The sequence below is a fragment of the Camelina sativa genome, chromosome 15 (genome assembly GCF_030686135.1).
Source record: "Camelina sativa cultivar CO46 ecotype springtype chromosome 15, ASM3068613v1".
Classification (NCBI taxonomy): Eukaryota; Viridiplantae; Streptophyta; class Magnoliopsida; order Brassicales; family Brassicaceae; genus Camelina; species Camelina sativa.
Genome location: NC_141894.1, coordinates 27,014,798 through 27,041,937, shown reverse-complemented (window position 1 = coordinate 27,041,937; position 27,140 = coordinate 27,014,798). Strand labels below are relative to the sequence as shown.

Here is a 27,140-nt window from a genome sequence, read left to right as displayed (position 1 = left end):
AGAATTTCATTTAATTTTATTGTTGACAACTTCTAAATATTAGAATATGAAAACCCCTTCTTCTTTGTTTCTGTATTTTGCTAAACCAACATTCTACAATTTTATTCAATTATCTTCCATTTGATAGTGAACAAAACTCCAATCTTCTTCAAATTTTTTTTTTTTTAGAGACAAACTTTCATGATTTTCTCTACAATATTAACAAATATCTCAATCACTGCTGCAACTCTTCAAACTATTGACAAAATTGTAACTCCTAAGACATCTCCCTCTGCACTCTCCTAGCAGCCATCTTCACTAACACCACTGATCTTGGTGAGTCCACAAATCCTGTCAAACTCATCAAGATGGTCTAAGGGGTCTTCCATTGGCAAACCATGGAACTTGTTTGCTTGAATCATAGAGATCAGACCACTCTTGATCTCATAGTTGTTGTTGGCAACTGCAGGAGGAACAATACCAGCTCTTTGGTTATGTGTGTTTGGTGCATCTCCAGCACCAATGTTCTTTGGCCTTTGATCTTGATTATCTTGTTGCTCCATTAGCAATTGTTGTTCTTGTTCTTGGAGGATTCTTGTTCTCTGCTGTCTCAGATCTCTTGGTGGGCAGTTGATGTGATCAAGAAGCCTTTGAAGATTCTGATGACCCTTGGATCTTGTTTGCATCAACTGACTCGGACAGGCACTCGGTCGAGCACAGGCTCGAGTTGAAGGTCGAGTCGACTGAGATGAGAAGTCTATTTGAATCCGGGTTGTGGCTCGATCAGGTACTCGATCGTGCAGACGGTCGAGTGCTTGCTCGAGTTGGTACCTGAGACTCAAAACAACCAAGCATAGGAAGAATCTTTATCAGGAGTGATCAAAGTAGCTCTAGAACTTAATCTTAGATTTATGTAGATCCTAATTGTCACAAACAAACACTCAAAATTGGCAACGGCGCCAAATTGAAACTTGCATTTTTGTGTGGTGATGAATGATGAATGATGAACAGGTGGAATGCAAGGGGATCAATTACCCTTATGTAGTTGTAGCATAAAGGATGTCAAACCAAAATGAGTGTGATGCAAGCAATCAAGATGTGAACACTTATCTAACTTAAGCCAAATATGATGATGATTTTTAACTAGCAACCTAATGAAAATAATGAAATGCAGAATGTAAAAACAACTAAGACAAGAGATACTAAATGCAAGGTAAACAATATGATCAAAACAGTAATGAAACTAACAAGAACAAGTATTAAACTAATGCAAGACAAGTAATGAAACAAGATCAAACATAAACTAAATGAATGCAACAGGAAATGAAATGAATGCAACAATAATGAAACAAGAATGATGAAACAAGGAGGTTGCAGGACATAAACAGGAAACTCTGGAACGAGCTCGAGCAAGCACTCGATCGGATGCTCGATCGAGTGGGTGGTCGAGTGGACAAATACGAGAAATAGAGCCAACCAAACAAAACAGAGCAAAACAAAAGCAAATCAAACAGCAAGCGATTAACAGGATTTAAACAGAGAAATTAATAGACAAAGAAGGTCCTAGGGATGGATTCATGGGCTGGACTTGGATTATGGTTATCTAAACTGGTCAACAAACCTCAATCAAACATGAGCTATCTCTAGACAATGATCTTCTAATACCTTGCTAATCCACTCTCATGGCAATAACAATCAAGCTTAGATACTCCTAGACCTAGCTCTCACTAGCTAAGAATATATAAATGCATGCAATAAACAACTAGATCATTAATGTCAAAAATCAAACAAAACATCTAATCTCTTAGCATGCTTAATGATAATCTCTAGATCTAGCCTTATCTAGCAACTTAGACATTGGTGTGATGCTAAGGAGCTTAAGATCTAACCTTACCCTCTCAGTATAAGGATATCATAGAGTATATCTAGTCTAGAAGAGATCTATAAACAAACAAGCTTGACCAATCTAAACAACCACAACCTTTATCCAGCCTAACCCATCCTTAAGATCCTAGCACACTACTCACAATCACTAAACATGATGAACAAAATCATAAACCCAGAAATCAATGAAACTTGCATGATTAGATAGATGAGATAGAGATCTACAATATTGAAGAAGAAATCAAACTCAAATTCTCAATACATAGAAAGTTATGGAACCAACAAGTATCAAAGATTTATTGAGACAAATATAAAAGTGGCTAATGATCTAAGCAAAAGAAAGCAAAAAGTAGATAAATCCCAAAAGGGTAAAAACTAAGTTTAGATATTGTTTCTGACTCTCTCTCCCTTAGTCTGACTTAGCCCTGGGCATTCGGATTTTCGGATCGGATCGGATCGGATAAATCGGGTTTCGGTTTTTTCGGATTGAGCTGTATGTAATCCGTTTAGAATCCGAATATAGTTCAGATCAGATCGGTTTGGATTGTTTCGGATTCGGTTCGGTTTTCAAATTTTTTTGAGAATCCGAAGAAATCCGAAAGATAACTAAAATCGGATTAAAATCCAGATTATAATCCGAATTATACTAAGAATCCGAACTATCCGAACCAATCCGAATAAACTACATTCAAAACTAGCCTAACTAATCTTTTAAACCATGTTCATAATCATGTTCATAAACTAAACAAAGTACTCCATCTCCAAGTTTCAAAATCCAAACCATAAAACTGAAATAACAAATAACTTCCAAAGAGAAGGTCTGAAAAAACTGAAACACAAGCGATATAAGTTCACTGATCCAAACACAATTCCAAACTTCCAAAAACAAAGACATCCAACTTCCAACTTCCAAGCATTCTTGATTCCTCTCTCAATCAGTTCAAACGTGGAATAATGTAGAAAAGAACCTGTGTAAAACACTAAAACGAAAAAACTTGATTCAAAGGAAGGAACAAGAAGAAAGCTGCAGAACATAAACCACTTAAAAATCATCGAATCTTTATTAAAAACAGACTTTTGGATCGGGTTTTAAGAAATTAAAAGTACCATGGACATGACTCATGAGCAACTCGAGGCTCTGTATAAACCACTTTTAAAGGGCTGAAAATAAGTAAAAGAGGTGAGACTTGTTCTGTTGTTCATACCTTATTATTTGTCTACTTCTAGTAGATAAGAGACTTCTCAATTCAGCTCCCCAAATTGCAATGAGAGAGACTCAAACTCTGAAAAAAAATAAAAAAATTAGACAAAGTTAATAAGTAATACTCAAATGCACAATTGAAAAATGATATAATGAAAAGGACTTACCTCTCTGAAGACTATCCTGCAGCTCAATTTCAGCAAGCATTTGCTGAGTAGTAACCACTTCTTTCTCACTCAACTGAATCTCACTCTTTAACCACTGCTGACTACACATGAGAACCTCAAGCATGTAATGACTCAAGCAACTCCTAAATGGGTCTAGGATTCTATTACTATTGCTGAAAGCAGATTCAGATGCAACAGAAGACACTTGCATAGCAAGCACATCCTTTGCTATTGAAGCTAAAACAAGATACTTAGCACCATTGATCCTCCACCATCCCAAGACATCAAATGGTATCCCAAGCTGGTTAGTTATCGGATTTTCCACTTTCTCCTTCAGATATAACTCCAACTCTGTACTTGCATCTTGAAAACCTATCTCATTTACCATCTCTTTGTACATAGTGTCCACCCTTTGATATTCAAGATCACTATCGAGATCCATTTTGTGATCAATATCACTTTGAGCTGATGGTGCAGCCGACTGTGACTGAGAGGATGAACCAACCATTGTCGCATCAATACTATACTCTTCAAACAGCTTTTCCAAAACACCATTGACTGACTTGCTAAGCTCCTTTGATTCTGAACTATCTTTACCATATAGCATATCAAAGCACATACCAGCAAACTTCATTTTGTTCCTCGGATCAAACACACTAGCTACAATTAGCATCTTATTTATTTTCTGCAAACCACCCCAATACTTATCAAACTTGTCTCTCATAGCCTTTGCCTTTAACTTGAGCTTCACATCAGAATTAGCGCTCAATGCTATAAGATTCTTTTCAATGGTAACAATCTCATTGTAACACTTATGAGAACAGACAGTATATGATGCTGAAACCACTAAGGTTGAGTTGTAGAAGATGACCAGAAACCTTACTAACCTCTCTATTTCATCCCAGTCTTCTTTAGTTGGTGGCCCAGTCCTCTTTTTTCCATCAACAATTTCACAGAAGTAATCATTATACAGCTTATCTTCAGCCTCCATCCTATCAAAAGCCAACCTGAATTTCAAAGCTCTTGTTAACATAAGAAATGTTGAATTCCATCTAGTTTTGCAGTCCAGTGACAAACTTCCCCTTGTCATTTTTCCTGATTCAACCTTCTGCTCAAAGGCTTCGAGTCTTTTACTTGAAGATCGAACATACTGAACACCATTTCGAATGGCCTCCACACGCTCATTAAGATCATGCAAACCATCCCTCACAACTAAATTAATGATGTGAGCACAGCAACGCAAATGCATGAACTTTCCACCTAACACAAATGCATCGTTTCCTATTAAGCTGAACGTCTCTTTAAACTTCTTCAGAGCATTCGTGTTGGCAGTAGCATTGTCAACTGTTATTGTGAAGATCTTCTTTATTCCCCATTCTGCCAAACAGTCAAGAAGGACAGAACTTATTGTTGACCCTGTATGGTCAAAGACGTGCTTAAACCCAATGATCATCTTCCTTAGGTGCCAATTTGCATCAACAAAATGTGCTGTGATGACCATGTAGCTAGCTCCTGTCGTAGGTGCAACCCATATATCCGTTGTCAGAGAAATCCTTTGCTTATTAGCAGCAATAACCTTCATCAATTCTGCTTTCTTCTTCACATAAGTCTCCACAATGTCCCTAGTAGCTGTTCTTCGAGAGTGAGGTTTGTGAAGATTAACCTTTCTGCAGAAGTTTTTCCAAGCCAAACTTTCAATAAATGAAAGTGGCAATTCACCGAGAACAAGCATTTCATTAGATGCTTCCCTAAACACATCTTCAGTAACTTTGGACAGCTGCAAACTATCATTAGTAGGATTTATAACATGCTGAGTCTGACTTCTGCATTCTTTCCAGACCTTGTATTCCTTGCAGATTCCGAGATGATTTTTCAGACAAGAAGTTCCATTAGCTGTCGCACAACCCATCTCTCTAGTACAGTAATGACAACGGCATCTATCTTTCTCTCCTACGAGTCTTGTAAAATGATCCCATACCCATGACCTTGGTACTACCTTAGCCTTCTTCTTCTTATTCATCTTATCCTTAGGAACTGAACCATCTTCTTCTTCTTTCCTTTTGTTCCCAGTTTCATGACTTGTGTGACCAGCTTTAGGAGACTCAGACTCTACTTGTTCTCCATCTTTTTCATTTCCAAAATCATCTGCGGGTTTAGGTAAGGAAGAATCCATCTGCGGGTTTAAGAAAAGCAGAAAACCAATCAATCACAACTAAATCACACTGTCACAGAATTACTTTGCTAACATCCACACACTATGTTAAACAAAACCAATCAATCACGGTATTACTTCACAGAGTCACAAACAGTCACAAAATCACAACATTACTTCACAAACAGTCATAAAATCACAACATTACTTCACAAACAAATCAATCACAACATTACTCCACAAACAGTCAAAAAATGCAGATTATGACAAACATTTTACAAAAACAAATCAATCACAACATTACTTCACAAACAGTCAAAAAATGCAGATTATGACAAACATTTTACAAAAACGTTTGTAGCTAGCTCCTGTAAAATCAAACAAGGATAAAGGATTTGTGAAAGCATATGTTCCTAGTCCTACTACTACTTTCAAACTTTCAAGCAACCCACGACCAGACACAAAACTTTATAAACAGATCTAAAGTTCTGAACTTTGAACAAAAGATAAAGCTTCACATATACTTCAAAGGGAGAAACTAGAAACCATGAAATTAAACAAAGCTTAAATAGGAGAAAATGAAAGCGGAGAAGAAAGTACCTCTGAGTGATTCCTTGACACAATTGACAGGGGAGAAGGGATTCGTTGGAGAGTGTTTGACGGCTATCAACTAGGGTTTCTACTAGTGTGGAAATTGGGATTTGCATCTCAATATAAAGCAAAGGAACTAGGGCTGAGTTGTTGAGAGGCAGTCCGTAATCGGCAAAAGTTTTCTGTCGAGACTTGAGAAGGATCGAGAGAGTGAGAGTCGAGACAAAAGAAAAAGAGGTTTGGGGTGTCGAAGGACAAAGCTAGACAAAACAAAACAAAACGCAGAATAAAGAAATTAACAATGTGTCCTCGGTTTAGCGGATAACCGATCGGATTTCGGTTCGGATCGGTTTATATCCGAAATCCGATTCAAGATTAAAACAGAAACCGATCGGTTTTTACACAGTATCCGAATCCGATTAAAATCGGGTTTTTCGGATCGGTTCGGATCGGTTTAATCGGATTCGGTTTATTTGCCCAGGGCTAGTCTGACTTGTGGGCGGCCATGAGATACAAGGGACTTATATAGAAAAGTGGGGAAGCCCTAAATCTGTTAGCAGACAAAATAGGAAGGCGGCTCGGTCAACTCGACCGTGTGCTCGGTCGAGTGCCTGGTCAAGTGAACTCTTTTATGCTTCTTCTATCCGGTTGAGTCCTTCTCCGTACATAGTCGAGTGTCTGGTTGAGTGGGCGGTCGAGTGGACTTCTGGATCTTGATTCTTCAGCTCTAGCTCCCTTGTTTTCTTCACTTGATAGCTCCAATCCTCTTCAGCATTCCTTCCATGCTCCTTGGGATCCAAAATCACCTGTTTATGCAAGAAACTATGCAAACACAATGCAAATCTACTCTAATGCATAAACAGTCCTAAAGCTATACAATAATGACCAAACTAGATAGAAAATCATGCAAACGATGTGAATATGCTTAGGTAAAACAAGGTAAAATCTATGAACATCAACACCCCCAAACTTAGTCTTTGCTTGCCCTCAAGCAAATAAACAAGACATAAGAAGGTAGGTGAGGTTTGAAAATGGGATCTCAGCTCCTAAAGCTTGCTAATAAACTAGCTAGAATCAATGTCCAAGTTACTAGTACTATGATGCAAGTTGAATGAGCTGTACTTAAAAATTTTAGACAAGCCTATCACAACCTTAACTGATTCAAGCCTTAGACATCCATATGCATTCAAATAAACCATTTCCTTTGACATTCATTACTCAAGAACATGAATCAATTTATGCAATGCTTAAACTCATTTGGCTTGGAGATAAAGGTTTAGAGATAATGATGGTCTCTCTTTAGAGTGGGACTTATCAATATCAAGGTTCTCTCATAAAAATGGATTGAGCTTTAGAAGAAGGCTAAAGGTAAGAACAATTAGACACATACAAGAACAAAACATTGTCTACCCAAAGGTACCCAAAGTGTTTGATCCTATCATTCTAATCCCAAATTTTCCTAGTTCTACCCTTTATCTTCCTCTTTTCTCTTATACCCTTTTCTCTTTTGTTTTTAAGTCTTAGGAGAGGTTTCTTATTTGAATAATCTATTGGAATGAGGGTTTTTTACTTAATTACTATGGTTCCCTTTTCTTCTTATTTCTTAAGACATAAAAGCATTTTGCTAGACTCTTCTTTTCTTTTTTTCTTTTCTTTGACTAGAACCATCTTCAACAATCTTATACTTCCCATTCTTTCACTAGAGCATAAATTTGTGAAACACATTCCCCTCCTAAAGACTCTAACCTTTTCTTTCTCTTTTTCTCTTTTCTTTTCTTTTCTTTTTCAAAACAACCAAGTCCCAAACCCAACAAGTAAACCACCTAGTCCTATCTAGTTTGAAAATTGCAAACTAGAACTACACAAGGCTTTACTCTTGTCAGTTCAAACCTAACACTTTCTACCAAGCTCAATCCCAAAATAGGCCTCACACACACAAGAATAAACATGGCTTGAAAGAAGGGTGGGAGAAACTGATTTAAAAGTGAAATCAACAAAGAAAGATGATCCAAATATTTATATAGTATCCATGAGTTTAAAGCAATGCACAAATTGATAATTAAAAATCAATATTAGGTTCTTTATAAATAGGAAATGGCATCAAATCACAACATGCTTCAATTTAGACCATAATGCAGTTTAGGAATTCAAGGCTTGGTTCAATCTTATGCTTCTAACCACTCAACTAGCATCAAAATACTATTAATTTGGGCATTGATCCTTGTTTAATGAATCTTTACAAGCTAACAAGCCAAAATTCATCATAGATCCCTAATGCAAAAATTTAAAACAGTCTAAGTGAAACATTCTAAACAAGATCCTAATATGTAATGCAAACTACATGAACAATCTTTTTTTTTTTATAAAGATTTTTGCAAATTTTCAAATTTTTGTTTTTGTTTTTTTCTATGCCTTAGATGCAATGCAAATATAAACATGAATAAGAAAACAAAACACAACATCAAATACTATCTCAAACCCTCCCCCAAACTTAAATTACACAGTCCTCTGTGTAAGAGAAATTTGTAAGAGGATTCAAGACTAAAAACAAAATTAAACATATGCAATGGTATTTACAAAGGAAAGGTGATAGTGTTATCTCATGATTGTGGAAGAAGCTGTCCACATCCTCATTCATGCTCTCATAGGTGTAGTTGGGGTCATGTTGCTGGCTTGAAGAGGGAGAAGGAGGCAACTCGACGATGGCCATCGACTGGTACTCGGTCGAGTGCTCGGTCGAGTGGGTCGGTCAAGTTGGTGCAGGAGGGAAAAATTGCTGGCCTTGCTACTGGTAGAATTGCTGAAATAGGGCTGGATCCATGAAGTATTAGGGTTGGAAGGGAGGGTAACCTGGATAGCCTGGATAGCCTACTGGAGCTGGGAAACCATAAGGAGGTCTGGACAGGTACTCGGTCCGAGTCCATTGGAGGTGCTCGGTCGAGTGGGTGCTCGAGTGATCCGGTCGAGTGCCTTGGAAACTATTGTTCTGGGCGACTTGAACCTCTCCTCCTCTGAATTGGCTCATCCATTGAAGCTCTAGCTGGTACCACTGGGTTTTCAGCTCTAGACAAAGCTCTAGTTGAGCTACTCCTCCTCAAAGGGCTAAATGGTGTTGGTGATGAGTTCCCACTCTTCAATTCAGCAATCTCCTTCTTTAAGCCCTTGATGGACTTAGTCATCCTTCCCATCTTCTTCTTCAGCTTGTCAAAGTTCTTCCCATGCCACTTGTTCCACTTTTGTAGGAGTGTCAACCTCTTGTTATTCTCCCTCACTCCTCTACTATCTCTTAGGCTTGGCTCATAATCTTCAAAATAAAATTGCTCTTCCCCATCAGCCATCTCCACATCTCCAGCTTGGTCTACTCTCACTTGAGCTGTCCCATCAAACAAATATTCATCAGCTGGCCAAAAATCAATGTTTAGCCCTTCACTTATGGTGTTAAGAGCCTTGTTGGGTAGAACAAGTTGAGCTTTCCCTAGTGTAGGATGCTCAAAGTTGAAGAGGTGCTTCCCATGGTGCATCTCCTTGGCTAGTATGAGAGTGGAGGTGAGGTAGTTGGTGTCAATCCATCTTGGCATGGCCTTCTCTCCTTTAAGTGGTACCTTGGCAGCTAGTAGCATTGGAGTGATGTTGCCTCCAATGGTTAGAACTCCCATTGAGCCTCTCTTGTGCAGCTTGCTCACCCAGCTTCTATAATAGATCAATCGGTCAATGAGGACCATAGCAAGATCAGTCTCCACACTGCTCCCAAGGATAATGATTCCATCTCTTGCTTGAAGGATGATGTCATTGAGTGCCACATCAATCATCTTGATCTCACCCTCATTCAAATTACCAATCTTTTTCTAGTAAAGAAAGTGTTTGCTAAGGCCTTGTGGAAGTACCTTAGGACTAAGCTCTTTATCCTTGAGCTCTTGGACTTGGAGGATGAGTAGATGTTGCTATCTCCAATGGTTTCCCAAACAGCAAAGAGTTTTTTAATCACTCAAAGGCAACAAGGGTAAAATTTATTTGGAGACTCGATTCCGAGACTTGAAATTATTTTTATCAAGCAACAAAAAAAAGAACAACTTGAACTGATGTAAATATAAAGGAGATGTTTAAAACTATTGTTTGACGATATTCAAAACCACATATTATAAGTCAATTGCATAACACTATGTTCAAATCTAAATTCTATAGTGATGACATCCCCTGGATTAAGAAGAACTCTTTAATTAAATTGGAGTCTTCACAAACAATGGGACAGAGAAAATAGAAATATCATACATATAATATAAATATAATTTCATTTTGACATCAACAAGAACAAAAAAAAAATTACATTAGAAAATTATCTTACTCTGACCTTTCCTCTCAACAAATTAATCAAATAAAATAAAACATAAAATAATCATAGATTGAATATAAAATTAAAGTGATATATATATATAATCTTCAACAAAAATTGTATATAAATCATTTAAATAGTAACACTGCAAATCAAATCAGCATAACATACCTTTACAATCTAAAAAATGAGATAGATGGTTTACAAAAACAAGTAGCAGGGTAGAGATAAAAGGAGACAAACAGAGAGAAGAAAGTTACAAATCAAAAATGGTTGAAGTAGCGTACATAAATTTTCTTTGGATATGTAAAATTGTGGTAGATAGAAAGGTAATCCTCTATTTATAATCATATAACGATATGGATTAATAACTGTCAGATGAATCTCCACTGTAGACATAAAGATTTAGTCATTAAAAAGTCCTAGATTTTTTTCTATTCAATGTATTCAAGACTATCCATTAATCTTTTGACTATTTTTTGAAAAACATAATTAACATAAATGTGAAATATTATTATTTTTCTATTTTACATAATATTTTCTACATATGTATGGTTTATTCAACTATTTTTTAGAAAAAAGAGTTAAAGAGGTTGAATCAACATGCACCCATAAATATTGAATCATATGTGTTTAAATGTTTAGTCATTTTAATTTGATTATGACTTCCGAAGAGATTTTCATTTGAATATGAAATATTCTCTTATATAAACTTTTAAATTACTATTAAGACAAAAAATTTATTTCAAACACACAATTTTTAAAAATATGAAATATATCACATTATACTCTTTTAAAAAATCAAATCTGATAAAAATCATGAATTTATATTTAAACATTATACTATTTTTCTTTCTCTTATTCGTCAGCTTTCTCACATTCTTCTACTCAATAATCATTCAAAATCTCTTTTTTACACCACCACACAACTTGTTAACCAATCAAACTCCACGACCAAAATCATTGCCTCTTTTCTTGTTAAATTTGTGCAATTCATGAAAACCAACATAATCACCACATGCACTCAATTACTGATACTTTCACCGTATACTTACTCGGTTTTAGATTCATACGTATTGAAACTTCTCAAATCAAAATCTTTAATACTACAAAATTGTATATTTTTAAACCAAAATCTTTAATACTACAAAATTATAAATTACTTGGAAAGAAAGTAATATGAACAAATATATAGCTAATAAAACATGTGTGCTTGTCATCGATCCTTCTTTCTTAAACCCAGAAATACTGAAAGAATATCAACTCATCTATAAAATCATACACAAAAACATGTATTAACGCTCATAAGATATAAAAAAGGAGATAAATAAGATATTTTCAAAATATTTGAAAATTGAATATATAATATTTACTAATACTTAAACTTTAAAATTTTTAATAGAGTTTAAATATTTATAATCTTAAATGTTAGGTATAGTTTAAATATTTATAACATTTTTATTTTTTTAGAGTTAAATATTAATTATACTTAAACTTTTGATAATATTTTAAACTTTCTATGGAAGTATTTATAGAATTTCTAAACATTCTATTAAGTTCAAATATTTATAATATTTGGATCTTTTAAAAATTTCAATAATTATAATATTTTAACATTTCAACTCCATCCAAAGTTTTAATACTTTAAACTTTTTAAAATATTATAATATTTTGAAACTTTTTAGAAGTTTTAATTTGCTATTAGAAACCAAATAAAACTTTTAAATTTGGACACCTAATAAATCAAACTTACTGTTCATTTGTAGTTGGAAGGATATTAGTCTTATTTATAATGGTTAATTATTTGCTACACGTGGGTTTATTTGATAAAAATTATATATGATTGATGACAGTTATGAAATATTAGCTTATATAAAATTTTGAATTACAATTGATTGGTGAAAATTTTAAACTTTTATTTCAGATACAAAATTTTTTAAAAATTTAAAAGTCACTTGTGCTAAAAATTCAAATCTGATAAAAAGAATTATGAAATTATTTGGACGTCCAGGCGAGCTGGATCAAACTGGTGACCTAGCATATCCTAAACCGTTTCTTTCATCAGACAAACAAAACATTTTTATAATCATGAAATAATCTTGTTTTCTCATAGTTAATTAACCACCTCCATCTATATCTTTGTGATTTGTTATTCACTATTTTCTTGTTCTTCATATTCATTCTCATCATTTTCATTGTCAAATTTGCATGATAAATGTCATCGTTACTTTTACCGTTTGGTTCTTTGTTATACTCTTCTTCTTCCTCTTCCTCATCAGCTTTCTCACATTCTTTCACTGAATAATCATTTAAACCCTTTTTTTAGACTACCACACAACTTGTTAACTTATCAAACTCTAAGACCAAAATCATTACCTCTTGTCTCGTAAAATTTTTGCAATTCACGGACCAACTTAGTCACTACATGCACCCAATTATTAATACTTTCACCTGTATACTTACTCGGTTTTAGATCCACACATATTGAAACTTTTCAAACCAAAATCCTTAATAGTACAAAATTGCAAATTACTTGTAGAGAAAGTAATATGAACACATGTATAGCTAATAAAACATGTGTGCTTGTCATCGATCCTTCTTCTTTAAACCACAAAAACTAACTCAAACAACATCAAATCAAGATCTTGCGACGTCAATCCTTCTTCTTTTGATCCAAAAATAATTTTACAGAAACAATAATAAATCATCTATTAAGTCATACATAAAAATATGTTTAAAATTTTTGAGAGTTAAATATTAATAATACTTAAACTTCTTATAGAGTTTAAATATTTATAATATTTTAAACTTTCAATGGAGGTATTTATAATATTTTTAAACATCCCATAAAGTTTAAATATTTATAATATTTGAACCTTTTAAATTTTTTTAGAGTTAAATATTAATAATAATTAAATTTCTTACATAGTTTAAATATTTATAATATTTTAAACTTTCAATGGAGGTATTTAAAATATTTTTAAACATCCTATAAAATTTAAAAATTTATAATATTTGAACATTTTACAATAATTATAATACTTTAAACTTTAAAAAAATTTAAATTTGGATCATATGATATATAGAAATGTTAAAAAATGTTAATTAGTGACATGTCAAATCCCTATTAGTTATTAAAATTCTAGGTGGACAGCCTTAGGAACTTATTTTTATTTAGTATAGATTTGGTTTTTAAGTTTGTTTATGTCATAATTGACGTCATAATAAACCCAAGATATGTTGTAAAAAAATAAAAAATAAACCCAAGATATAAATATAATCACTTAAACAGCCCAAATCCAAATCGACATTGAGTGTTAAAACTGAGAGACAACAAACCCTAATTTAAAGTCTTAAGGATGCTGCCAGTGTCCTCGTCCCGTCAAAGTCCACCGCCGTCTCCCAAAATGGCGTCACCTTCTTCGCTGTCTCTTGCCACCGTCTCACGTAGAGGGTTTGTTACTTTCCGAAGTTCGATAGTGTTTTTTTTTTCTTCCCTTATTGGCGAAAATTGAATCGAATCTGAAACGAATTAATTGTTTTGTAGATCTGAATCTCCGAGCAAGAAGGCCCTGAATCTGAGCTTCGCTGACCTTCCATCAGACCTCCTAGGTACAATAATGTCTTATCTTGTCTTGGAAGACAACATCCGTGCATCTTCGGTTTGTAAGTCATGGCGTGAAGCTGCTGTATCCGTCCGTATAGTAGATAAGCATCCTTGGCTTATGTGCTTTCGTAAACGTGGCAACTTGGTTGAACTCCGCGATCCGTTACATTGGAATTTGTACACTTTGAGTTTGCCAGAGTTAGCTGACTCCACTGTGGGTTACTCAAGAGACGGCTGGTTACTTATGGATAAAACTAGATCGAAAGACGTGTTCTTCTTCAATCCGTTTTCTCGGGAGGTCATAACCTTGCCAGAGTGTGAGCTGGATTTCGATAGGATTGCGTTCTCTTGTCCTCCTACATCAGATAACTGTGTGGTGGTAGCTATAAGGTTTCCAGATTATTCTGCCACGATCAGCACTTGCCATCCTGGAGATGATAAGTGGGTTACTGCTACATTCCCTAATCATATAAGGGCTCATAAGCTGAGCAACCTTGTCTACCAGAATGATCGATTCTATTGCTTTAATTCAGAAGGAACTTTGTCTTCGTTTAACCCATCTTCATGTAGGTGGAGTTACATTTGTGCACCTAAACTCAGATGCCCGTATATCTACGATGGAAAATATGCATGTAAGGAGAAGGCAGTTTCCTTGGCAGAGAAGGAAGGAGAGCTCTTTGTCATATTTACGTGCAGCAACGAGAGGCCAATGGTGTATAAATTACTAGTCTCTTTGAAGTGGGAGGAGATGAGTACGTCTACATTTGATGGCTTGACGATATTTCTCGGTTTTTGTAACTCGGAGTTAAGAACTAATCTCCCATGGATGAGGAACAATATCTATTTCTCAAGGTTTGGTTACAATCGTAAACGTTGTGTATCCTACTCGTTTGATGAAAGCAGGTACAATCCGTGCAAAGAATGGCAGAACTGGATAGAACTATGTCCTCCTCAAAGCCTCTGGCTCGATCCGCCTCCGAAAAATGTGTTAGACCTTATGTTAAGCTCTCTGCATAACAATTGAGAAGGTTTGTTTTTCTTGTGTTAATGTGTAATTGGGGGATTTGGGAGTTCTCACTGTTGTGTTTATGCTAACCAGAACTGTTTCGGCTTGTACTTTAGATTCAGTTTTATGTATTATTAATGACTGTATGTGCGAAATTATAAGATTCAGTGTTATGCAAACTTACTTTAATTTTAACTTTCGTATGTGACTGGTTCGGGTTTATGAAATATTTTTAGATTTATTCTCTTTAACTTACAAAGTCTTTTGCTGTGACTGATTTTTTTATTTTTCATATCATTCATACAGTAGTTCTTGCCTGAAACTTTAAATATCTAGATATATGAATGTTGCTTTCATACGCTGTTTTAAAAAAAAAAATAATAAAGGAGACAATGAAAATAAAGTGACTTCAGGGATTTTCTAAGGTTTAGTTTATTTAAAGATTTTTTTTATAGCTAATTTTTTCGAATCACACTTTATCATCCTTAAAGCTCAATTAAACTTTCTCATAAGTCATAAATTATAACCCACTTACATTCTTTTTTTTTCAACCAAACATTAAATTAAAAAATGACTCCAAAATTAGTTGCCCAAACCGGATGGTAAGAGCTTACAAAAGAAATTTCGGAAAATAAAGATCTCGAAAAACGAGCAAGACAATCTGTCCTCACATTTGACACTCGCAGGATCCTAGTAAGAGTTAAGAAAGGGAATGATGATCTGAGCAAAGTGAAATCGTCTAGCAGATTCGAAAAAGCGGGGCATTTGTCAGGGGACTGCACCATCGCGACTAACTCTGCATAATCCATCTATAAAATTTTGACAGTCAACACCAACCGCCAGGAGAGACTCTAAAGCCCAAATCAAGGCTTGTAACTCTGAGTGTAGGGGTGTAAGGCTGCGTCTAAGACTCCGTGCTCCCAATAGTAACATCGTATTCTCACTATTACAATACCACCAACCCAGATCCACAAAAAGATCTGAACTCTTCTAGAATCCATCAACCTGGCATCGGAGAAAAGGATCACTGACCTCCAAGGTTGATGAAGTATCCAGGTATCTTGCAATAAAAGACTTGGCCTCCTCCCACCATAATTTATCATTACCTTTTTTTTTGTTTGTTAATTACCTTGTTTTTCTTTTCTTTCTTTCATAAAGTCATTAATTTATAGTTTCAATGTTAAGTAAAAATCTATCTTTCAAATTCAAATATTTTTTTGCCCAAGAAGGTCAAAATTTTAGAGGAACATTTTAATTTCACATTTCCAGTAAACAATTCTAAAAAATGATCCATGTATATAAATAAAAGAGTTCTATAAAGGAGTTCTATAAAAGATTTCTATAAGTAACAGTAATTTAGTTGTCAACTTTATAATCATTTTCTTAACAAAATACCTTTTTATTCATTGTGTTTAATTCCATGTTCTTCTACTAGAGTATTTAAAGTCTATAATAGTTTTAACGTTAAGTAGAATGTACTCTACAAGAATCTGTGCATAATTATTAGTATTAGATTTTGTTTCGGCGAGTCGCGCGGAAGTTTATATTCTCTTCTATCAATATAATTTTTTGAACATAAATATAACTTCAATTTTAAAATATAAATCTTTGAGCATGAATCTATATAACACTTAGGGGGTGTATTCAAAACAGAATTTGGAAGGATTTTGGAGGATTTATGATATTCTGGATTTTAGGAGATTTACAGTGAGTTTTTAAGGTAGTTTGATGGATTTATTATTATTTTTTTATTTTTGAAAAAAAAAATAGTTTGTGATTTGATGAGATTTGGTGAGACTTAAGTGAGTTTTTAAGAGATTCTCAAGTCCAAACTTGAGGTGTTCATATAGCATACACAAAGAATGCATTGAACATATTCATATGTATAGAGGTTGGTTTTTGGTTTTTTGGCAATTTGAGAATGAACAGACACCACCGTAATTTGCATCATGAAGCATTTACCCTAATTTCGAGAGTATATATACTTAACAACTAACTCTAATAAAATAAATAAAACAAGACGTGAAGTCCATAATTAACACACAAAAAAACAGAGAAAGGAGAAGAGAGAGAGCCCAGAAACGACGAGAGAGGAGAAGAGAACAGAGAAAGATCGAGAGAGAGAGCCCAGAATTTTGTAATTCGTAATTTGTTTTTTTAAACCAATCCTTCAAAAATACCCTCTGGAAGGTGAGATTTTTTAAATAGGATTTCCCTTACAAAATTGTACCCAAAGTCTCTCACAATTACTATTATGTTTTTCTAAAAAAAAAAGAATTTTGTTTTGAATAAAAGTGGATTTGTTATAATTTTTGTAAATTGTTGATTGAATAACATTGGATTGTGAGTGATTTTGAATGATTTTTAACAAATTTCATATTCAATGACAGTGAATTTGAGATGTGATTTTAAAATCACTAGTTGAATAACAGGGGATTTTTTTAAAAATCACAAATCCTCCCAAATTCTGTTTTGAATATATATATAACATATTTTACTAATCGATATATAACATATATGTATATATATATATATTTTTTTTTTTGAACAAAAACAACATATCTATTATTGATGATAATGTTTGATTGACAAATAGATAATTATATATATAACTTGTGGTAACAATGATCACTTGAAAAATTTGGGGAAAGCATAAACGGCATCGACGACAAGCTCATGATATTTTATCTCTTTGTTTTTTTTAACAACAACTCGTAATCTTTTATCTCTAAGAGAGGTTCTTTCTTATTAATATTTCATGAAAATACTTTTTTAAAAGGTTTTGATGAGGTTAATTATCGATTGTGGACCTAATGATAGATATCATTTATGATTAGATGCTGATAATTAAAAACGTACACCACTTCATATAAAATGCAAATATACCGAGTCTCACCAACACTATTTACGCCCTGAATGGAAGCATATAATTTGCGGTATTGACAAAAAAAATTATGAATAACGCAAAGAAAGAGATGGGTGCGTTTTTTGGAAAGAGATGGGTGCGTTTGTGGTTTTGTACCCATCTCTTTCACAAAAGAAATTATGAATAACACAAATTATTTATAATTTTCCTTTTGCACCCATGAATTTGTGGTTTTTAAAATAAACAAAAGAAAGAGATGGGTGCGTTTTTTGGAAAGAGAAAATGCCTTGGACTGCAGTACAAATACAAAGAAGTTATTAAGCAAGCAGTGGTCGGAGGAAAACGCAAAGGATTATATTATATTTATATATTTTATTATTTTTTATTATTAAAAATAATATATATCTATTATTTTTTCTCTAACATATATACTTCTACCTAGGCTATTTATTCTCCTCTCTTTTTTCTTATATCATTGTTATATAATATTAAAATAATATAATATTTTAATTTCACTATTATTGGATAAATATTAAAGTAACATGTGATATTTTGGTATATTGAATTTGTTAAAACATGTTATAAAAAATTGTTTCTTAATTTAATAAATTATGAATAAAAAAATAAATAATAATTAATTTACATATGTAGATAGGTACAAAAATTAATAATTTACAAATAAGATTTTAGTTGTGCATAAAATAATTAAATAAGGAGTTAAATTTTTAATAACTTGGCCTGAATAGTATTCATATACGTCAAAAACATCCTTTAAGGCCTGACAGTTTCGGTTGTTTGCTCTACAAAAGAATAAACTATCATCTGCAAATTGTAGATGAGTAATAGGTGGAACTCCGTTACCAATTTTGATTCCTTGTAAGCATTTAGAGGACACTTGAGACTTAACGAGGTAGCTTAGTATGTCAGCACATAGAATAAAGAGATAGGGTGACAGAGGATCACCCTGTCTTATGCCACGACTCGGCTGGACCTTCCCGTACGGTGTACCATTTATCAAGACAGCATATTCCACTGAACGAACCGTAGCCATTATCCAGGTGATCCAAGTAGAAGAGAAACCAAATAGTTTCATAGTAGTTTCCAAGAAATTCCATTCCACTCGATCATATGCTTTACTAACATCCGTTTTAACAGCCATATATGTTTGAGAACTCGTTTTCTTGCTTTAAGAGAATGCATCAATTCGTGAGCAATCAATATATTATCGGTAACCATACGCCCAGGAATGAATGCCGCTTGAGAATCAGAGACAATACCATCCAAATGAAGTTTCAACCGGTTGACCAAACACTTAGAAATGATTTTGTAAATGACATTACAAAGCCCTATAGGACGATAGTCTGCTAGTGTTTCCGGTTCAGTAATTTTAGGAATCATACAAATATTTGTGTTGTTAATCCCCGGTTTCATGTATGCTGTTGTAAAAAATTCTTTAACCTCCTTAATTATATCCTCTCCCACAACATCCCAACATTGTTTGTAGAATCTAGCAGTTAAACCATCTGGACCAGGTGCCTTGTCATCACCGATCATTGACAATGCTTTATCACGTTTGGTTCGAGAGTCTTTGGTCATAGACAAGTTGCAATGAAAAGAATCTTGGACATACCGAATCATGGGGGTGGAGGGAAATACCTTGGCTTACCAGAACAGTTTGGTAATAAGAAACAAGAAATGTTCAAATACATTATTGAAAGAGTGAGACAACGTACAACAAACTGGAGTGGCAAATTTTTATCATCTGCAGGGAAAGAAGTTCTGCTTAAGTCGGTGGCAGCTGCAATGCCGGTTTATGCGATGTCATGTTTTAAATTACCTCTTGGTCTAATCTCTGAATTAGAATCGATCCTGATGCATTTTTGGTGGAAAAAATCAAACTCGTCTAGAGGCATTTCTTGGATTGCTTGGAAACGACTACAATATTCTAAGAAGGAAGGTGGTATGGGATTTCGAGATTTAGCTAAGTTTAATGATGCATTATTAGCAAAACAGGCTTGGCGCATACTAACATGTCCCAACAGCTTATTTGCTAAAATTATGAAAGCTAGATACTTCCCTGAGTCTTCAATTCTCGATGCCACACCTAAAAAATCACAATCGTATGGTTGGTCATCAATCCTTACCGGTTTGGAGCTGCTTAAGAAGGGAGTTCGAGTTTGTGTTGGTGATGGTTCAACAATACGACTAAATGTGGATAACGTCATTGTGGAGCATCCTCCGCACCCTGTTTGTTCCATTGACCCTAATGTTTTGGGTTTTCTTTCCTCTTTTATTGATGATACTGGCTATTCTAAGTCATGGGACACATCTGCACTTGTTAGTCTGATAAAGCCGACTGATATTGAGGCAGTGAAGCAAATATACATACCACAATATACATTTCAAGATAAAGTTATTTGGCATTACAATGCTTCGGGAGTTTACTCTGTTCGTTCTGGTTACTGGTTGTCCACACATGATCCGACGGTGTTGGTTCCTGGCCCTCCCATTCCCCATGGTTCAGTTGATCTGAAAAATAAGATTTGGAAACTGAAAATTTTACCGAAAATAAAACATTTTCTCTGGAATGTTTTATCTAAATCACTAGGTATAGCCACAAGGCTAGTTTCTCGGGGTGTGAACATTAGTACTCTTTGCCAACGATGTCATGGAGCTGATGAATCTATAAACATACTCTGTTCTTATGCCCAGCATCAAAGCTGATTTGGGACAATACTGATCTCCCACTATCTGCTTTTCATTTAACGGATTGTGAACAGAATATTTCGGCACTATTACGTTTGTCTGATGATCACTCTTTGACTAAAGAACAAAGATTCTTACCCTTTTGGGTTCTGTGGAATATATGGAAGCATCGCAACAATTACATCTTTCAAAATATAACTAGTGATCATCACCATGTTGTCTCTCAATCCAAAGCTGATGTTTTTGAATGGATTCAATCTACCCCATCTCACTCTTCAGCTTCAGGTTCTAGCGATCATCCGTTTAATCCTCACTGGTCGAGACCAAGATATCCAACGGTTAAATGCAACTTTGATGTTAGCTTCAACACATATACGAAGGAAACTATCGGTGGCTGGATAATACGTAACCACTGTGGTGAAGCAATTACTTGGGGTTCACGTGTTCTTTGCAATGCACAGAGTCCATTAGAAGGAGAGGCCCAAGCCCTCTTACTAGCTATGGAACAAACTGCAGCAAAAGGCTTCACCAATGTATGCTTTGAAGGAGACTCCAAAACATTGATCGACTGTCTAAATGATTCCCTACATGATGTCTCAATTCACAGTTTATTACAGGATATCAAACACTGCTCTAGGAATTTTGCTCATGTAATCTTTTCATTTATTCATCGTATAAACAATGAGATTGCCCACTTATTAGCTAAATTGGGATGTAATACATTAGATTATTATTCAGCTTCTTCCAATCCACCTGTATGGATTATGGAACCTTTGTACATGGACAAATTTTATTCTGAATAAATTTCCTTTGCTGAAAAAAAAAAAAAGAAGTTAAATTTTTAGTTTAAGTAAATTTGGATATTTAAGATTCAAAATTTTTTTTATGAACACAAAGAAGATAATTCTTATAATTATCTATATTTTTACCAGTTTATTCATATAATTATTTTAATAACAACAAAATCTATACATATATATAATTTTATTGTGAACCGCAATTTTTTTTCACCAATCAAACATTATTTTGTACCGCTTATTTTTGAATAACCGCACTTGTCCAGCAAATACATTTGTCCCGCACGCACCGCAGTTGAACCATACCGCACTAGCAAATTTTTTGTTCCGCACTATTAAAACTGCGGTTACCATTCAGACTCTTAGTGATTTAGTGTAACTGTACTTATATATTATTAGATTAAGATCCGTGCTAGAGCACGGTTTGATATTCATTTCATTTATATTGTAGTTTTTATATAAAATATAATTTATGTGATTGTTTTTAAAAGTTTTTTTGGATAAAATATTATACAATAAACTCATATACTAAATATGATGACTTGAAAAATACTTATTTTGTAAGTTTTATATTGTTAATGATTCTAGATAAATATCCGTGCTATAACACTGGTTAAATTTTGTTTTTTATATAAAATTTTGTACATTTTCTATTTTAAAAGAAAAATTTAATATGTTGTATTAGTTTATGTACGTGAAGTTATTTCAACAATGTATATTCTACATCATGAATTGAATGTCATTATAAGACATAATTTTTTGAATTTGGTTTTTAAAAAGCGAGTTATTATATTATGAGTAATTTAATATATTGGTATACTTTTTGTTTTAATATACTTAGTTTTTTAAAATTCTTTCATATTATAGTGACATATTATTTGAAACGACCGACGTTTTTTTTTTTTTAATAATAAATAATAATAACAAATATATAATATAATATAATAATAAACTACAACTAGTGGTCCCATACCCACTAGCCACCTAACCACAATCACAATCATCAGCGGAAAACATTACCAATATCCAATAAATATAAATAGCCAATATTAATTCCAATCACAAACTAATGATCCAAACAACATCCAAAGAACCAGCAATCCTAAACAACATTCTAGGACTCCACTCTAGCAACCTAACAGAAGCCAGACAATCAAACGAACCACTAGAACATCCTCCTCTTCATCGCCCTGATTCCACGGTCACACTTTGCCTTTACCTGCACCACAAACACATATTGCAATGCATGAGTATTTAATAAACACTCAGTAAGGCAATCCTCCCATCTACTGGGCTATACACACAAGCAATAGAGACATCTCTAACTCAACCATCAACCAACAATCATCAATCAACAATCAACAAGCCAAACAACACATAAACAAGCAGATTAGAAAAAATCTCCAGCTTAGATAAGCCATGGTCCTGCACTTACCTTAACAAGTGATTCACAAAACTAAATACAACCAAATGAGAGGCTTTCCAATATCCAAGAACAACCAAACTTGTTCCTACAACCAATCACAACAACAAACAAATATTGTAAACAAACTACCAGAAAAAAATAGAAAAGAACAACCTCACAAGTGAAACCACGAAACCAAAACGAACCGTTAACTTTCTAATCCCTCCGGTGAAAAGCAAGGTATATACGTCCAGAAGCTTCCCACAAAATTTCAGCACGATCAGATTATAGATGAAACCGCAATCATCCCCGTAACACCCGCTGGTCTCAATCCGCGAATGAGAAGAAACGCCTCACGAAAATGCCAATATCTCCTAGAATATTAATCCAAATTCATTTCTGTAAAAAGGCGAGTGTACGAAAATCTCTTAGCTACAACCCTACCAAAAATCAATACCTTTCAAAACGATTTGACCCGTCGGATCTTCCTTCTCCCAAACCCTGACATTTCTGTTTCTCTCTTAACACTAAGGAAAAAGCTTGATCTCCTTCTCTTTCTCCTTTACACTCAATAACCAAGAGTTAACTCTCTTTTTCTCCCTCTCTCTGATGACAATGTCGACCAAAGCACAAAAAGGAGGAAGTGTCGACAAAAAGAAGAAGAAATAAGGGTTTTTGGTTTTATTAAATTAAACCAGAATTTAATTAAACCAAAAATCAATTCCTTCGGTTTTCCCTACATCCCAATTTTAGAAAGAGGATGTTACAATTCTCCCCCACCAATCTAGATTCGTCCTCGAATCTCGAACAGCCATCAGTCAAGGACTCCCGCGCAACCATCTCCACGGCCCGCACTCCTCCGACCGATCTACAGAAGGTCACCTCTAGGCGATAGACTCACGTTCCAGGCGTCATTTGCTCTTGACTTTTTGGACTTTCCTTTACTCCTAGGCCTAAACCTTGAGTTTTTATTGGCTCCTCGTCAGACCTAAGTCTGCATGCCAAAATATATAAGGAAAAGTCCAAACTCGTCTCTCGGGTTGCCACCCTACAGCGCGCCCCCGGATCGTCATCCGAAGTCGATATACCAACCATACTCCCGAGCCACAAAGTCTCTGAATATGGCAGTACTAGGAGAACCTAAGTCCCCCAAGAGTCGCGAGCAAACGATTCTGAACACGTCTGAGCCCTATCCCCATCCAGGTTTCCTTCCCGTGGCTCGCGTAAAACATTTCAATGTCCTACCAACCACATATCCCCTCACCGGGATACCCCATGACCACACAAGGATCATATTCACGCCACAAAGGCCATATGTCCCGAAGGACCTGTCTGTCCCGAAGGACCATCAGTCCCGAAGGACCGTCTGTCCCGAAGGACCATCAGTCCCGAAAGACCGTCTGTCCCGAAGGACCATCAGTCCCGAAAGACCGTCTGTCCCGAAGGACCATCAGTCCCAAAAGACCGTCTGTCCCGAAGGACCATCAGTCCCGAAAGACCGTCTGTCCCGAAGGACCATCAGTCCCGAAAGACCGTCTGTCCCGAAGGACCATCAGTCCGGAAGGACCGTCTGTCCCGAAGGACCGCCTTAACAGGCACTCTGGCTAAACAGCCTGCCACAAAGGCCACACAATAACAACAGAATACTGCCACAAAGGCCACACCATAACAAAAGAAATACCGCCACACACTGGCACACTGACTCAAAAGTCCGCCACTAAGGCCACACAAGCCCCTCCAACGCTCTCCACCGCTAAAATCGACAAATTCCAACTCCCGGAAAACTTTCCATATTTAGCACTTTCCACTTTTGGAAACTTCTAATTTAGGAAACTTTCTTCCAAAACCCCGCCTCACGGAAACTTTGTACCCCGAACACCACCTCATCTTGTTACTGAGTCGCACAACCAACCACCCCAAGCGACCGAGTAACAAGAGAGATGGGCTGGAATACTCCATTCCCGCTCCAGCCACGGATTACAGATGGGACCCGGCTAAACAAGCTCAAGTCACGGCTTGCTTCTCATACCACTTCTTGAACCTTGCCTTCATCTTTGCCTCAGGCTCCCAAGTCTGCTCCTCAACACCATCACAGTCCCACAGGACTCTCATCAAAGGAATCTTCTTCTTCCGAAGTTCCTTGATCCTCCTCTCGAGAACCCTCACTGGTCTCGCCTCCAAAGTCATGTTAGGCTGAAGATCCTCATGAATCTTAGCCAACACCTCCTCTCCCTCACGGAGACACTTCCGCAACATAGACACATGGAAAACCTTATGGAATGCACGCATCACCTCAGGTAACTCCAATCTATATGCCACTGGTCCAACCCGCCCAATCACTCTGAATGGACCCATATACCTCAGACTCAACTTAGTCTCTGACAATGACCTGTTCGGACCCCGCAACATGGCCATCTTGAGGTACACTCGTCTCCTACCTGAAACTCAAGATCTCTCCTCCTCCTATCTGCATAACTCCTCTGCCTATCCTGAGCCTCCTTCATGTTTAGCTTGAGAACCCGAATCTTCTCTGAGGTCTCCTGAACAAAACTAGCACCAAATATGCTCCTCTCCCCCACCTGAGTCCAGCATAATGGTGTACGACATGGCCTCCCATACAAAGCCTCATAAGGAGCCATCTTAATACTCGCCTGATAGCTGTTGTTGTAAGCAAACTCTACCAGGTTCAGGTGATCTGCCCAATGGCCACCCCAATCCAACACACACATCCTCAGCAAATCCTCCAGCGTCTGGATCGTCCTCTCTGACTGTCCATCAGTCTGTGGATGATAAGCTGTACTCATATGCACCTTACTGCCCATCTCCGCCTGAAATGCCTTCCAGAACACCGAAGTGAACTTAGAATCCCTATCAGACACAATGCTCGCTGGCACCCCATGCAACCTGACTATCTCCCTCACATACTTCTTAGCCAAGACCGCTGCTCCATCAGTCTTCTTGATGGCCAGGAAATGTGCTGACTTAGTCAACCGGTCCACAATGACCCAAATAGCATCAAAGGTCCGTGACACTGGCAATCCTACCACAAAATCCATAGTGATCATATCCCACTTCCACTCAGGAATGGGTAAACTCTTCAGTAACCCGCCAGGAACCTGATGCTCAGCCTTCACTAGCTGACACACATCACACCTCGAAACCCAACTAGCCACATCCTTCTTCATCCCGACCCAATGATAGTACCTCTTGAGGTCACGGTACATCTTGGTCGCTCCTGGATGAATGGATAACTTGCTCGCATGAGCCTCTCTCAGAATCTCCTGTCTCAACTCCTCATCCTTGGGCACACACACACGACCGTGCACCAAGATAGTACCATTATCTGAGACCTGATACTCTGAATCCACATCCTTAGAGGCATTCACCAGCCCCAAATCCTTCTCCTGAGCCAACTGCACTCTACTCAGAAGATTTGCTCTATAAGCCGCCTCCTAACCCAATGGTTCTCGAGAAAACCGCACACAAGCTCAACGCACTGATCTCTCCTACCAGAGACTTCATCTCCTGGTCCTGTAGTAATCTGCCAAACCAAGGAAACTCCTGATCTCAGTGACATTCTGTAGTCTAGGCCAAGCCTTGATAATCTGAATCTTCTTCGGATCTACAGAAACTCACTCTGCATAAACAATGTGACCCAGAGAACCTATCTCACGCTGCCAAAAACTACACTTGCTCAACTTAGCAAACAACTTCTGCTCCCGCAGCTTCTCCAGAACTGCCCTCAAATTTACTGCATACTCCTTAGGACTCTTAGAAAATACCAGGATATCATCGACGAAAAAGATGACAGACACGTCTTGAAACTCCTGAAACACACTGTTCATCAATCTAAACTCTGTTGGCGCGTTAGTCAACCCAAAAAGGCATCTCCATGAACTCATAATGCCCATACTTCGTCCTGAAAGCCGTCTTTCTCACATCTGTCTCATCTATCGGTATCTGATGATAACTCGACGCCAGACCTACGTTGGAGAACCAAGTAGCACCTCCCAGCTGATCCAACAACTCATCAATCCTGGGAAGAGGGTACTTGTTCTTGACAGTGACCCGGTTCAAACCCCGATAATCAATACACAACCTGAAACTCCCATCCTTCTTCTTCACAAACAACACCGGCGCTCCCCACGGTGATACACTAGAACGTATGAATCTCTTGCTCCATAAATCCTCTAGTTACTTCTTCAGCTCAACTAAACCAACACTCAAGTATGCCGACATCAACTCGCCCCCACCTGAATATCAACCCTCTTGTTCCTCCAAAAACCTCTAGTAACTTGCCAGTTAGGGAATCTTCCACAAGTTAGCTTATTCCAAAGATAGCTTTCCGCTTGGCAATTCTCCACAGCAAATCATCAATACGAACGTAATAAAACAAACAAGTACCATACGCTCGCATATTCTGATTCACCGCTTCAAATGCTTTGCACG

The 27,140-nt window shown here is 36.2% G+C and overlaps 1 protein-coding gene and 2 long non-coding RNA genes across 4 annotated transcripts; 1 reads left to right on the top strand and 2 right to left on the bottom strand.

The window, feature by feature from the left end:
- Positions 1 to 12,264: 12,264 nt before the first annotated feature.
- Positions 12,265 to 13,054, bottom strand: LOC147927173 (uncharacterized). The gene is made up of 3 exons (XR_015581539.1): positions 12,838 to 13,054; positions 12,681 to 12,755; positions 12,265 to 12,601 (listed from the first exon to the last, which is right to left on the bottom strand). It is a non-coding gene; the product is annotated as an uncharacterized LOC147927173 (long non-coding RNA).
- A 542-nt stretch (positions 13,055 to 13,596) lies between these two features.
- LOC104747455 (F-box protein At4g00893-like) lies at positions 13,597 to 15,112 on the top strand. Of its 2 annotated transcripts, XM_087487685.1 has the most exons (3): positions 13,603 to 13,758; positions 13,852 to 14,352; positions 14,482 to 15,112. In XM_087487685.1, exons 1-3 carry the CDS (start codon positions 13,664 to 13,666, stop codon positions 14,933 to 14,935), a joined length of 1,050 nt encoding a protein of 349 aa, XP_087343811.1. In that variant the 5' UTR covers positions 13,603 to 13,663; the 3' UTR covers positions 14,936 to 15,112. The 2 variants fall into 2 exon arrangements, with proteins under 2 accessions (XP_010467388.1, XP_087343811.1); XM_010469086.3 differs by having other exon boundaries at positions 13,597 to 13,758; positions 13,852 to 15,112.
- A 7,174-nt stretch (positions 15,113 to 22,286) lies between these two features.
- Positions 22,287 to 23,342, bottom strand: LOC147927172 (uncharacterized). Its single transcript, XR_015581575.1, has 4 exons — positions 23,149 to 23,342; positions 22,898 to 23,065; positions 22,722 to 22,797; positions 22,287 to 22,505 (listed from the first exon to the last, which is right to left on the bottom strand). It is a non-coding gene; the product is annotated as an uncharacterized LOC147927172 (long non-coding RNA).
- Between the last annotated feature and the right edge of the window lie 3,798 nt (positions 23,343 to 27,140).

What these genes read in the sequence shown, in the direction of transcription:
- LOC104747455 (XM_010469086.3), top strand. Translation starts at nt 13,664, where the DNA reads ATGCTGCCAGTGTCCTCGTCCCGTCAAAGTCCACCGCCGTCTCCCAAA. An exon ending in GCCACCGTCTCACGTAGAGG is followed by an intron (nt 13,759 to 13,851) that starts GTTTGTTACTTT and finishes ATTGTTTTGTAG; the next exon opens with ATCTGAATCTCCGAGCAAGA.